Genomic DNA, 12,872 nt, shown 5'->3' on the forward strand with positions numbered 1-12,872 from the left:
TCAATGTAAATTTACATATATTATATATGTACATATGTACCATATTTGTAGTCATCTTAAATTGCGCGTCGAAATTTTATCGAATTTAAAATAAATAATATAACTCATAATAACTAATCTTCTGGCTAAATAGATATTTACTTTACAAATAATTTGGAATAATTTTTCAATTATAAAGCAAGGATTCAACATACGATATTTTTCACAATAGTGATTATAAGCAGAATTTGCTATATGCTAAATGACAATTGCAATAATTGGATACAATAGTCTTTGGTAAGCTTCTATGGCAGTGTTTCATTTCCTTACCAGCGTGGAGGAGTCGATGGTACAGCTTGCTGATTAATTAAAGATGGTCCGCTATATGTGGCAGCACAAATTTTTTTAACATGGAAAACTCTTTAAAAAAAACGTGTCTCTAATTAAATTTCTTACCTCCAAGCAATGAGAGGTGCCAATCTCTCAGTTAATCTTTGATAATTTCTCTCCAGTTCCCGCTGATAATCCCGCTGATCGGGACCAATCAAATTCTTGTTACGCCGCAAAGCATCGAGACATTTTTTTTGGAAATCTTTGAAACACAAACGAAGCTTGTGTTGCAGTCTGCTCGGTTGCGCATTTTGTTCGCGCAAACCGGAAAGAAATACGACCGCTACTTCAGCAGGTCCTTGATTGACCGTCGTCCCAATGCAACCTTGAAGGACCATTTGCAACATCTTTGCATCGGGTGGTTCTTGAACGGTCGCAGCGGCCACCTAATTAAGATATATACAAAAAATGTATTACATGTATATTACAAAATTAAGAATAAAGCGTGAAGGAGCAATCGATACCTCGGCAGTCTTCTTCTGTATGTCTTCAATTGCTACTTCAATGGGACTTAGGACTATCTGTTTTCGAGCTACGACTCGAATTCTGGTTTTCAAATACGGGAAATGCGTCGCCACCGTTAATATAGTCTTCCGTTTGCATTGTTCGCGTAACTCGCCGTGTGCTTTGCCACCAGGAGTAAAAGGTGTCGCATAAACAAATCGTTCTAAAAACAAAGCCATCATAAAAATAATTCTAAAATTATTTGTAACAACAAAATAAATTTTGTCTTAATCAATACTCACTTATATTGAAATTTCGATGGAAAACTGTTGGTCTGTGTCTAAGCTCGTGTGCTTCAAAATATGGTTCTACATAAGTGATCTGTACATAAGCTTTATCTGGTTCCAGCTTGCTAGGATCCACAGGATTTGAATCCTTTATTATGACTATATTATCCGCGCCGAATCTTTCGGCATAAAAGTTCTCGAGTCTCGAGAATATCTCCGGAAGTTTCGTCAAGGTGGGCTCTTTGTAAACAAATTCTTCGCCGGCGAGATCACCGAATCTAGCGCCATAGAAGCCAACTCTAAAGTATGTTCCGAAGACACGTTTGCCAGCCAATTGTTCCACACGCGTATATGCCTCGTGAAGTTTACTAAAAAAAAAATCCCCAAAAAGTATCATGTAAATTTGAAGTATAAAGATATTCTCTCCCTATCATATTAAATAATTTAAATTTTCTTACCCGTGAATATTAGCTAATTTTTTGTAGTCGTGTGCAGCTTCCGCTATAGGTAGCAATACCCTATAGACGTCAGGAATAGCTTCGTACATTCCAGCTGCATGAAAAGAGCTAGCCGCGTGCTCTAATAAACCTGCCAATCCGCTTTCTGAAAAATCAGGGCCTAAGCAAAGTCCTTCTTCTCTTCTAGCTAATACGTCATCGCCGACAGCGCTTTCTTCTAAAGCATTTGGTGTTACGGCATTCAAAGCGACGGCTCCTACGGGCCGACCACCGCCACCAGGTTCTAACAGATGAAGATATTCTGCTACTAGAGCGGCACTATGCACTAAACACATTGCTGCTTCTGTGTGATTTTTCCTTTCCATATGCTGCTGTGCCATGTTTGCGAGCCAAGTCAGACGAAGATCAGGTGATCCTTGATAACCCTTGGCGATTCTAAACAAAATTTAGATATATCCCTTAGTTTAAAGTTCGTTATGCTTTAAAATACAAATTAAATTATTGTCATTAATAAAGATTAAAAAATCTTACCTATACATTAGATCCAAGAGCATTTCAGGATCCTCTTGGAATTCCTTCATCTTAACAGTATCAGAGAGAATCATATGAAGATTGAATAATAGATCCTTCACTTGTTCGGGAAAACTCGTGTCTGCAAGCTCTGTATCTCTCTCGGCGTACACTAGCACCGTTTTCAAGGCTCTACGTAATGCTCCTTCGCTAGGAGCCCTTCCTCTCCCAACAAGAGCGGATAACGATGTTGTGACTTGCATCTTAACGCGCGCAAAATTCTGTGAAAAATATAAGATTAAAATAATGCTTCATAGACTACTAATACAATATGATATCTCATGACAGCTTACATTTCCAATTTCGAAATTTTGTCGCATCAGTAAATACAAACTCGCAGCTGCGTGACTTCTAATAGCGCTTAAAGGCGAGCTGCACCGAGTGAGCAGTGTTAAACACAAATCCCCACAGCGCTCGCTTTCCTCATCGAACAATGCACTATGATACTTGAAGACTAGAGCTCGCTGTGTATTGAACATGTGCTGAAGAACCAATGTACTTTGGTTTCTAGCCAGAGCTCTTAATAATACTTTCAATACCGCACCAACAACTGCACCTACATAATTTCGAACATGTAATTTATCTTTCCTTGTCATATATAAGTAATTATAATGAAATAAAAAATTTGTGAATACCTCCACCGCCATCAGCTTGAACTACAGATTCTAAAGTATCTAATACGACAAGAGAAGCCTCAGCCGCTAAGGCTCCTTCTATATGGGCATCTTGTTCCACAGCTCTTCCCTCCGGTTGTTCGCAAGATCTTGAAGAATCAATATATTTATATAATTATAATTTCATAATTATATATAAATATATATTAATTTATAATTATAATTTAAATAATATTTATACCTGTAAGGCATTTGATCTTTGCGCCATCTCAATTTATCTCCGGTTACTCTTTCCTTTCTTCGCAGCATCATTTCGCTCCTAGCACTTCCCTGACCGAGAATCACGTCTTCCAATCGTGATCTAATATCACTAGTGGCCGTTGCTTGAGGTGGTAATCTTTTAAGTGCTTTCTTGCCTTTGTACTCAAATGCTGCAGTGGCTATATTCAATACTTGCAGCAAGCTCAATATGCGTCTTGCACTGAGTTCGGAGCACCATTGTGCTAGAGCAGTTTGCTCCAATCCCTTGAGCACCCATAAGGCACACATTAATAAATGTCGAGTAGCTTCGGAACTCAAGGATACGCGGCATTGATTACCCGCAGTATCCGCCGATACTCCGCCTGCAATGGCCAATGCTACCGATTGCATGATTGATCCGGATTCATCCGGATAGACGCTTTTATCTTTGGAGTCCCAATGATAAAGCTGGGGTAAGGCATCCATCAAAATATTAAGTAATGGTAAATATAGCGCAGCGACTCTGGCCTTCGCTGCAGGATCGGAATATCGTGGATCAGCGTCATGGCAACTCATAAGATGTCGAACAGTTCCAATAGCTTTATTCTGTAGCATCGGATTTGGTATCTCCAAAGTGTTTGCCAGATCGGACAGAACGATGCCGACCAGAAAATGCTGCTGCCTGAATTCTTGACTGAGTTCTGAAAAGCGAGCTCTATCCCCGGGCACGAGAGTGGATATCAGACTGCCTGAGCTGCCGGTTGATGGACTGGGTGATGCCGGGGCGGATCCTGATGTGTAGCCAGTGCCAAAGGGAAGATTCAGTGCTACGTAGTGCTCGTGCGAGCATACCGTTCTCACGAGATCGAGTTTCAGAGCGAACAATGCCGCCGAATCAGGAATATGCATCGACGCATCCGAAAGCGAACAACAAGCGGCTCGAACGAGTGACAATACGAATCCTCTGTCCATTACAGATAACAGGTCAGACAAAAAATTGCCAAGACTCGATATTAAATTGGATGCCACGCGGATCTCCTTGCCGCAACGAGATATCACCTCGGATGTTAACGCGGCGGTGAGTGTAGCGACGTCGTCACAAAACTGTGGTGAAAATCTCAGTTTTCGCAATGCCTCTAAAGAACCCATTTCGGACAGCGTCACGACCATGGAACGCATTATCAACTCTAAGAAGAACCAGGAATGAGTTATCGCCAGCTCGCGTGCTTGACCGGTGGACACAACCCAGTGCAAAGCAAGTTCCTCATGTAGAAGTCTTCTGGTTGGATGACTGTTGATTGAGGGAGATTCCTGCCGCATCGATGCAGTTCTGTCCAACCCTCGTGAGTGGATCTCCATTTCCAGATCTTCCAAAGGTAAATCGGGATTGCTCTGTGCTCGTGCAACGCTCCCGATGTGAGTCATGTTTGGTAGAGAGCATTGATACGCTATGTAAGTGGCCAAAAGGGCATGTCTTCCATGTGCGTCCAGTTGACCGTCCGGTAGATTAGTGATATTTCGCACAAGCAGTCCTAAAGCCTCAAAAATGGTAGCAGCGACGTTCAATGATTGAGACGGTAAGGTTGGCGGTCGTATCAGAAGACACAGTAATTGATCCAGTAATTGAGGAAGGGATCGTACCAAAGCAGAATGCGAGGCGCGCGCTAATTCGAGGAGTGCCGATTTTAATTCTGATTCCATGCCCGCTTCGCCTATACGAGGTGGAACTTGACCGGTTTCCAAAAATCCACACAACGATAAAAATCTGTAATATGGAAATTATGTTGAAAATTATTACATTTCTTTAATTCACTTTACAAGAGACAATGTATTGTTACCTGTCGATATATTTGTCTTGCGGATGAACGCTGGAAACGGGCTCCAATATGACAGTGAAGACTCCTCGATGAGCATCTACCCACCGAGTGCCTGGTAAAAGAACATCAGGAGCAATATAGGAATAATTTGCGGGTGGTGGATCCAGCATAGCAGGCAAACTGAATTCGCCTGATTGAAGATGACCATCTCTTAAAAGTGGTAGCCACTACAAATAGTTTTATATATTCAATACATCAATCAAATTATTGATCTATTAGTTTTATTAATTATTGATTGAAATTTACTGTATATGCGACTGCTGTTTCGACGTTTGGTTGTTCTACTTTTTTCTGACAACTAATGTGATAAAAAGTGAACAATAAGTGATGCTTTGCACTTAAATCCGCGGGTAGCCTTATCTTGATTTCATCATAAAAGTTTGGATTCTTGTTGTGATATGACACGGAAGTGAAGTACTCATGCGTCATCTCGGGACATGAAGATCTACCAAAAATAGCTGTAAGCGCGTCGGCTTCTTGCTCACCTCCCATAAGCTGAATTCTTACAGCAATATTGCGAGCTGAGCCAGTTCTAGAACTAAAGTTTGCTTCCTACGAACAATAGAATATAATTCTAATATCGTGTAATTAATAAAAAATAATTCGTCGTACAATTTTATTTGATACACACCTTGGGATAAAGATAAAGGAGATTGCGATATGTTAAATCTGGCGAAACAACTTCGCTCGGAAACTCGAGTATCTCCTTAACAGGTCGACTCTTTTCATCTGGATATGGAACTAATCTTCTAAGGTCAGGATCGAGACACCTTGGCAGCTCTTCGGGTCTAGGACTAAGATCCAATTTCAATATCCCTGGTAAGCATTTTAATCGTTTCAAGTTAGATCCAGGTCTTCGTAATTCAACCAAAAGTTTATAAAGATCTTCATCGCGAAGTCGTTCGCTTTCCTGCTTGAAAAAGCTCGAAACTGTTAAAGTAATGGGCCTGTAAGAATATCAAGATGTTACTTTGGTCATAAAAGCTCATTGTAGAAAAATGGAATATTATACAAACCTAAAGTTATCGAGACAATTGGCAAAATCGTCTGGTGACCAACTGCGTCTTTTGTCCGAACTCCGTCTTTCTAGCGAACCTCGTCGCGTCGGCGGTTCCACTTTCTTTCGCCACTGTTCCAGACCTCCCGATTTTCTGTCTAAGGATCCAGCGCTGCCAGTGCTGTCCGTGTCACCACCACCACCAATTACACCAGACAGATGAATTGCAGTCCATGCGAGAGGCATTCTATAACGACCAAGGCGTTCACATGCAGCGGCAGCGGCAGCTCTAACCTACGGAAAAAAATAAAACAATAATATATACAAAAATTGTTATTTTGAATCGGTACTATCTCTTCTTATTTTCTTACTTTATCTTTATTTTTATCTTCACGTAAATATGGTTCGGCACACTCCGATATATCACCTTGCAATACTTTCTCTAGCCGTACGACAAGAAACAAATCAGGACTAGGTTTGCTGATGCTCAAAACACAGCTTCTGGCTAAAGTACTTGCATCGCTATAAGCAATGTGTCCTCCAAGCATTCTTTTTAATCCTTCTGAATTCATATCGACGTAGAAATTCTCCGATACCTGAACAACAATGTGTAATTAACAATTTGTAATTAGCATTATGTGTTCTTGAAGTTATAATTTTAATCATAAAAAAGATGTTGTACTTTTTTCTTTTCTCTGGCATCATACAATGCAAGACTCGCGAATATTGGCTCCACTTCTAGTTCTAATTTTAATTGTAGACATTTCACGAGAATTTTATGAGCAAAAGGCTCTGTAGGTTCTGGAGCAGCATTAATTTCTTGCCATTCATCATCAGGAGAAGTTGGAGGAGCATAAAGAGGAAATAAGGCTTCCTGAAAAATAAATATTTAATCAAAAAACCTACAAGGGCTTGCCACTTTACAATTCTGTACCTGTCGATCTTCCAGTCTTTTTTGTTCGTTCATTTGATCGATTGTTTCAAGGCAGACGCGATCTAATAAAGTCGGCAGAAGAGGATCATGTTGTGAATGTCGTAAATCCAAACTTGCCCAAGATCCTCTTGGAGTATCTCCGGAATTGGACAAATCATCCTCCTCGTTCGGTGATACACAGCCATTTGCATCTTCTTGATCTACCTAATTGAGATCAATTACTTTTATATTCCTGCTCACATCACATACAAATTAATTATCTCCAACACTAGATACCTCAAAATCTTGTCTAGGTGTATCCTGAAGTAATCTGTCTCTGGCAATAGGTGAAATTCTCCCTTTATATTTGCGATGTATTACGATCCAGTCTGAAGTAAAACTTTCAATGCATCTTTTCACATAAGGTGACACAGTATCTCTGAAAGCCAAATAATTAAAATAAAAAATAGATTTTATCACATTCATTATACATTTACTATATACACAAATTTTAAATAATATATAATAATTGATAACGCTTCAATATTATTTGTCCTTACATTGATTCGTGTGGCACTACTGGCTCCTCTGTTCGAATTTTCCTCTTTACAACTCTTAATTCAACATCTCCTGGAGGAAAATCTAGTATTGGTTTTAAAGGATCACGGTCTAGCACTGACTGGTGTTGTCCTAAGAATTCTTCATAATCAAGTGGTTCTAATACCTCGCACAACGACATCTACATAATGGTTAAATATTTTACTTAATGATTAAATAATTTATTTCAAAATTAATTATAATATTTTCATGATTTAGTTTTTCCAAAGAAAACTGCACGCTTACTGTAGAAGAAAATCCTGATATACTGCTACCACTTTTGGATAAATCACGGGAATAGGAAGTAGAAGTAGCAATTTGCCGCCTTACATCAGCAGCATGTTGTTTGCTTAATTTGTGAGCAAATGCACGCTGGACTGAAGACATTATAAATGTCCCAATGAAATAATCTGACAAGATTCTACAAAAAAAGATTATATGAATAAATATATTTTGATAAAATACTACAAATGATTTTAACCATTAAATTCAAATTAATAATTGTAATGTATTTTTTTCCTTTATGGAATGCAAATTTGATTTTTTTTCAATAAAGCAACATATAGTATCTTTAAACTTGCATTATTTTAATATATATATATACACACACACACACACAATTATTATTTTATTCATAAATAATGCGTGCTTTTAATTATAACAACAAAATATTATAACAAATCTAAAAACGGTAAAATTGAAAAATAATGATTGATATTTATAAGTTGTGAGAGTAGGTTGGAAATGGAGCAGAAATTATAATCGTGTCAAAAACAAGTGTGAGTAATAAGATATCGCGACAAGAATGTGTATTTATTACCTACATCGAACAATTACTTATGTTAATCCAAATTCATCGAGAACGAGTTGGCTGTGAGTAATCAAAATTGCCAACAAGAATTCGCTGTCCTTCAATATTTCCTCAAACCTTGACGCGTTTGTATTTGACGTGAATCCTTCACTGACGCTTCTTAGAACTGTCAGACTAATTAAAACTTAAAAACTGATTGGAGTGATCGGAAGGGTTACCAGATTTTAGGCGACTTTTGCACTATTCTACACTGCACTGATCGCACTGCACTGCCTACACTTGTATTGTCAATTGTAGTGCCAGGACTGTCAGGGAGACTTTTGTCGACTTGTGTCACTTCAGTCACTTGTAAATGGAAGGCACCCATAAATTGCGATAAGTTAAATGCTCCCTGATTATCTGTGTGATTTGTACATGTGAGAGTGAATGAACACAAATATGGCGCTGTCCAGTACTGTCTTCAAACGTAGAGGCGAAATCGGCAATCTACTCATAAGAGTCTGTGGTTGAATAACAGCTGTTGTAAACGATAATAACCGGACATCGGGCATGTCATAAGAAATGCAGAAAACGACAATAATGATGTGTGATAGGAAATTCGAATCCAAACGGCGGAGTCCGTTCGTATAATCTGAGAGAGATTTATGGAATTCCACAAACGCCATGTGTCCTGCACTATTGGAGAATGAGGAGCGATGTTTGGGTGGCATGACTTTTTTCGCGCAAAGCCACCCAGTGGAAGTGTGCGGCAGCAACGGTCTACCACTCACTCCAAATTCCATAACTATCTATGGGAAGGCGCAATTTCTAAAGACCATCTACCATCCTCATCTCTCTCCCTATCTTGACATAATTAGAAGCAAACATGGTGAGTTTTGACAATGCAAATAAGTTTGTTTTCCACTGAGACTGTATAAATTATTTTTGTATATTTGTAGAGAGGATTGTGGTTGTTATGGAGTACAGTGGAAATGCATTGAGCACTAGGCATGATTTAAGTACAGAAGAAATCGTCAAGATATCCTTTCAGAGTCTCTTAGCATTACGACGCATGAATGAACTAGATCTCGTACATAGACACTTGAGTCCAGATAATATATTGATTAAGAAAAATGGTGATGTCCAATTATACAACTACGGATTATATTACATGACAGATGGAGGAAAGAATGTATCTTTCCCAATTGGGTATTTTTTCAAATATTTCTTTTTACTAATATATATATATATATATGTTTGTTATAAAATTATAAATAAATTTTCTTTTCTCAGTTCTCCAAAATACACGGCACCAGAGGTATTTCTAAATCCTAGTCCGAGTGGTGTTAAAATAGACTCTTGGTCTCTGGGAATGATTATAGCGGAGCAACTATTAGGACAACCTATCTGGCCTGGTATAAAATTATCCCAGTGTTTGAGGAGAGTTCTGAGCTTAATATTGTGTGATACTGGCATATTTGAACGTCTTGCCAGAGAAAACAATTGTTTCCACACTTATGAAGTACAGATTTATCTATTATGTATTATAATCTGTTTACATTATAATGTTATATCTTATAACATTACATCTTTGTATCATACAGAAGTTACCAAGAGAGCTAAAGGAATTTGTAGATTCGTGTCTGCAAATTCATCCTACTAAGCGTAAAACTCCAGAGGATTTACTGGAGTTGCCGATATTTGCGGAACATTTAATAAGAAATACACAAGAAAAGGAAGAAAATCTCTATAAGAATGTTATTGTTAGAAAAATGGATGAGTTATACTATCTATGGCAATTGGCCGGTGGAGATATTACTGTAGATCTAAAAAAGCAGAGTCTCATTAGATCAAGACCACCTATCTTATCTATTCCAAAGTAATTTTCAAATATATATGTATAAAATAATCATTCATATAATTACATTGTTCAATGCGATTATATCAAATATTTGAAATTTTTGTTTCAGTTTAGTCATATTACTTGGTCAAATGTTTGGCCAGAGAGACACTGCTAGTCTACTCGATGTAAGAGTCGTAAAAGTTCCTATGGAGACTCTTCGCCAGCGTTTAGCTCATATCCCATACATAGCAAACTATCCTTGGTTAACAAACCAGTCAGTTCACTTTTATCTCTCATCCTGTATCTATTTTAATATTACGAATTGTTATAAAAATTTTACATTACAGAATGCGAGTTCAGGGACAAGAAGATCTGACGAATGCCGCATCTCAGTTGCCATTAATCATAAGGGAGCGTGATACAGAATATCAGTTTTATAGACTTGTTCTATTCGACAGACTTTTACAGGCTTATCCGCTTACTCAGGAGGCAATTATCGAGGAAGCACATAAAGATATACCGCCTCCAGTTAGAGGTGCCGTATGGGCGGCCTTGCTTGGTATCACCGGCGATATACAGAAGCGTTATGACATGATTGATAAGGAAACGCCCACTCATACTGATCGGCAGGTATATAATTGCTATATAATATGGTACTCGACATGTAAATGCATTTTGCTAATAATTTGATTTCAGATAGATCTATAATAATTTCAGATAGAAGTAGACATACCGAGATGCCATCAATATAGTGAATTACTGTCATCTGGTGCTGGACACGAGCGATTGCAAAGATTGCTAAAAGCGTGGGTCAGGAATAATCCACATTATGTCTATTGGCAAGGGCTCGATTCGCTGACAGCTCCGTTTCTTTATCTAAATTTTAATAATGAAGGTATGACTATCCAACATATTTTTGTATCTTTATCTGTAACCGGAATATAAAATCCTGGTGACCCTGAGACATTTTTTTAATTTTTAAATAGTGTAATGATTTGGAATAATTTTTATATTCCACATCTTATTTTTCATGATTTTATTGGTTACAATTTTTTATAGTTGAAAATTTTTAGACTTCTAAAACTATGTAATAACAATTTTTTATACATAATTGAATAATAATAATAATAATTTTTTACAGTTGAAAATTTTAAAACTTAAAACTATATATGTAATAACAAAAAACTTTAATAGGATCCATATATTTTTTTAGTCATAAAAAATATGTTTTCCTGTTATGAATTAATGTATCGCGCAATTGGTTTTAGCTCGAGCTTTTGCGTGTCTGTCAACCTTTATACCGAAGTATCTCCACAAGTTCTTTTTGAAAGATAACTCAGCGGTAATACAGGAATATTTGGGCAAATTTTCCCAAATTATTGCGTTCCATGATCCTCAATTAGCGAATCATCTAAAGTCCATAAATTTTGTACCGGAACTTTTCGCCATACCATGGTTCTTAACAATGTTTTCACGTAAGTTTTGCTATTGATATGCTTTTTCAATACGTCATATTATTAATTGTTGATATAAAAATTAAAAAATGACTAATGTTTTAGACGTATTTCCATTGCATAAAATATTGCATCTATGGGATAAACTATTGCTGGGAGACTCGTCGTTTCCTCTCTTAGTTGGATTAGCGATATTGAAGCAACTGCGAGATTCCTTATTAATGTCAGGTTTCAATGAGTGTATTCTCTTGTTCTCTGATTTACCCGAAATTGATATAGAATTATGCGTTAAAGATTCCATGACAATGTATCAAAACACACCCGCTAGTATTACATACAGAAAACACCAGTACAATACAGCAAAGGTACAGTATTGTTGTAATTGATTATTTGCATATTATAAAATTCTAATTAATTCGTAGGATGCAAACTGGATTGAACCTGAAGCGGGAACCGAAAAGATGCCAAGAATAAGTGTGGAAGACTTTTTAAATCTTTACAACAATTCACCGAGTAAAGTTATAGTGGTTGATGTACGTAGTAATATACAGTAAGTATTCGTTTTCAAATTGTAATAACAAAATTCTGTTGAAAAAATTTATTTTCTAAACTAATCTGTTTTTAACAGATTCGAGAGGGGTGCTGTTCTCGGTAGTATTAACATTCCATTTACAAGTGTGCAATTATCTCAAACTCACATCGACACACTCGGACCGCATGCAAAACCGTTGACAGATAATAAAAGCAATGTCGTTGTGATTATTGGGCCACACAATCAAAACAATGCACTGGCAAGTAAATCATGTATAAAAGGAAATTGTGAAGAGAGATTTAATTGTAATATATTTTATAATATAGTTTGCAGAATTTCTGGTAAAATGCAGTGTCATAGGAGTCTGTTCTCTGCAAGGCGGAATTAATGCGTTACGCTCCAAGTCTCCGAATATTATAGTACCTGCACGTTAATTGAATTACGTAATTGAGTTACTATACATATAATACTCAAATGTATTCTCTATACCAGTGCTGGAATTTAGTTGCACATTTTGGCCGATTTTCAGCTTGGTTCCTGCCCCTTGTCTAAGACCGATCAGCATTTAGGCTGCGCGCAAGTTGGTGAAGTAAAGGGCAGGAACTAAGCTGAAAATCGGCCGAAATGTGCAACTAAATCCCAGCTCTACATAGTACTCTATATAGTACAATTGATATACGATATCTGTAAATCTGTATAACGATCTTGTACAATTTTGTTATAAAAAATTTTATTGTATCGCGTGACTCGATTATTCACAAATGATATGCCATATATGCTTCGTATGTGTACACTCCGGTTGCTATGACAACGAATGTCAAAGTTGTGAACACTAAAGCTTAGACATGTGCCTTTTGTTGCACACTTTTTGATTAGCTCATATATTG

The 12,872-nt window shown here is 37.4% G+C and overlaps 2 protein-coding genes across 2 annotated transcripts; one reads left to right on the plus strand and one right to left on the minus strand.

Annotated features, from left to right (window-relative positions):
* Positions 1-212: 212 nt before the first annotated feature.
* Positions 213-8,427, minus strand: Zir (dedicator of cytokinesis). Its single transcript, XM_018505885.1, has 20 exons — positions 8,204-8,427; positions 7,613-7,787; positions 7,330-7,508; positions 7,067-7,208; positions 6,791-6,994; positions 6,539-6,730; positions 6,228-6,452; positions 5,876-6,150; positions 5,491-5,806; positions 5,106-5,411; positions 4,821-5,026; positions 2,984-4,747; positions 2,764-2,891; positions 2,422-2,684; positions 2,090-2,349; positions 1,559-1,993; positions 1,116-1,468; positions 834-1,036; positions 436-755; positions 213-360 (listed from the first exon to the last, which is right to left on the minus strand). The coding sequence occupies exons 2-20, from the start codon at positions 7,751-7,753 to the stop codon at positions 306-308; spliced, it is 5,967 nt and encodes a 1,988-aa protein (XP_018361387.1). The 5' UTR covers positions 7,754-7,787; positions 8,204-8,427; the 3' UTR covers positions 213-305.
* An 83-nt stretch (positions 8,428-8,510) lies between these two features.
* On the plus strand, positions 8,511-12,623 carry LOC108760090 (TBC domain-containing protein kinase-like protein). The gene is made up of 12 exons (XM_018505886.1): positions 8,511-9,045; positions 9,116-9,365; positions 9,450-9,678; positions 9,761-10,035; positions 10,127-10,273; positions 10,347-10,629; positions 10,717-10,894; positions 11,268-11,474; positions 11,559-11,818; positions 11,876-12,003; positions 12,082-12,244; positions 12,312-12,623. The coding sequence occupies exons 1-12, from the start codon at positions 8,841-8,843 to the stop codon at positions 12,417-12,419; spliced, it is 2,433 nt and encodes an 810-aa protein (XP_018361388.1). The 5' UTR covers positions 8,511-8,840; the 3' UTR covers positions 12,420-12,623.
* Positions 12,624-12,872: the final 249 nt, after the last annotated feature.

The sequence above is a fragment of the Trachymyrmex cornetzi genome, unplaced genomic scaffold (assembly GCF_001594075.2).
Source record: "Trachymyrmex cornetzi isolate Tcor2-1 unplaced genomic scaffold, Tcor1.1 scaffold218, whole genome shotgun sequence".
NCBI classification, from domain to species: Eukaryota; Metazoa; Arthropoda; class Insecta; order Hymenoptera; family Formicidae; genus Trachymyrmex; species Trachymyrmex cornetzi.

What these genes read in the sequence shown, in the direction of transcription:
- LOC108760090 (XM_018505886.1), top strand. Translation starts at nt 8,841, where the DNA reads ATGTGTCCTGCACTATTGGAGAATGAGGAGCGATGTTTGGGTGGCATG. An exon ending in CCTATCTTATCTATTCCAAA is followed by an intron (nt 10,036 to 10,126) that starts GTAATTTTCAAA and finishes TTTTTGTTTCAG; the next exon opens with TTTAGTCATATTACTTGGTC. An exon ending in GTTCTTAACAATGTTTTCAC is followed by an intron (nt 11,475 to 11,558) that starts GTAAGTTTTGCT and finishes CTAATGTTTTAG; the next exon opens with ACGTATTTCCATTGCATAAA.
- Zir (XM_018505885.1), bottom strand. Translation starts at nt 7,753, where the DNA reads ATGTCTTCAGTCCAGCGTGCATTTGCTCACAAATTAAGCAAACAACAT. An exon ending in TCAAGCTGATGGCGGTGGAG is followed by an intron (nt 2,685 to 2,763) that starts GTATTCACAAAT and finishes GAAATTATGTAG; the next exon opens with GTGCAGTTGTTGGTGCGGTA. An exon ending in AAAATTTCGAAATTGGAAAT is followed by an intron (nt 2,350 to 2,421) that starts GTAAGCTGTCAT and finishes TATTTTTCACAG; the next exon opens with AATTTTGCGCGCGTTAAGAT.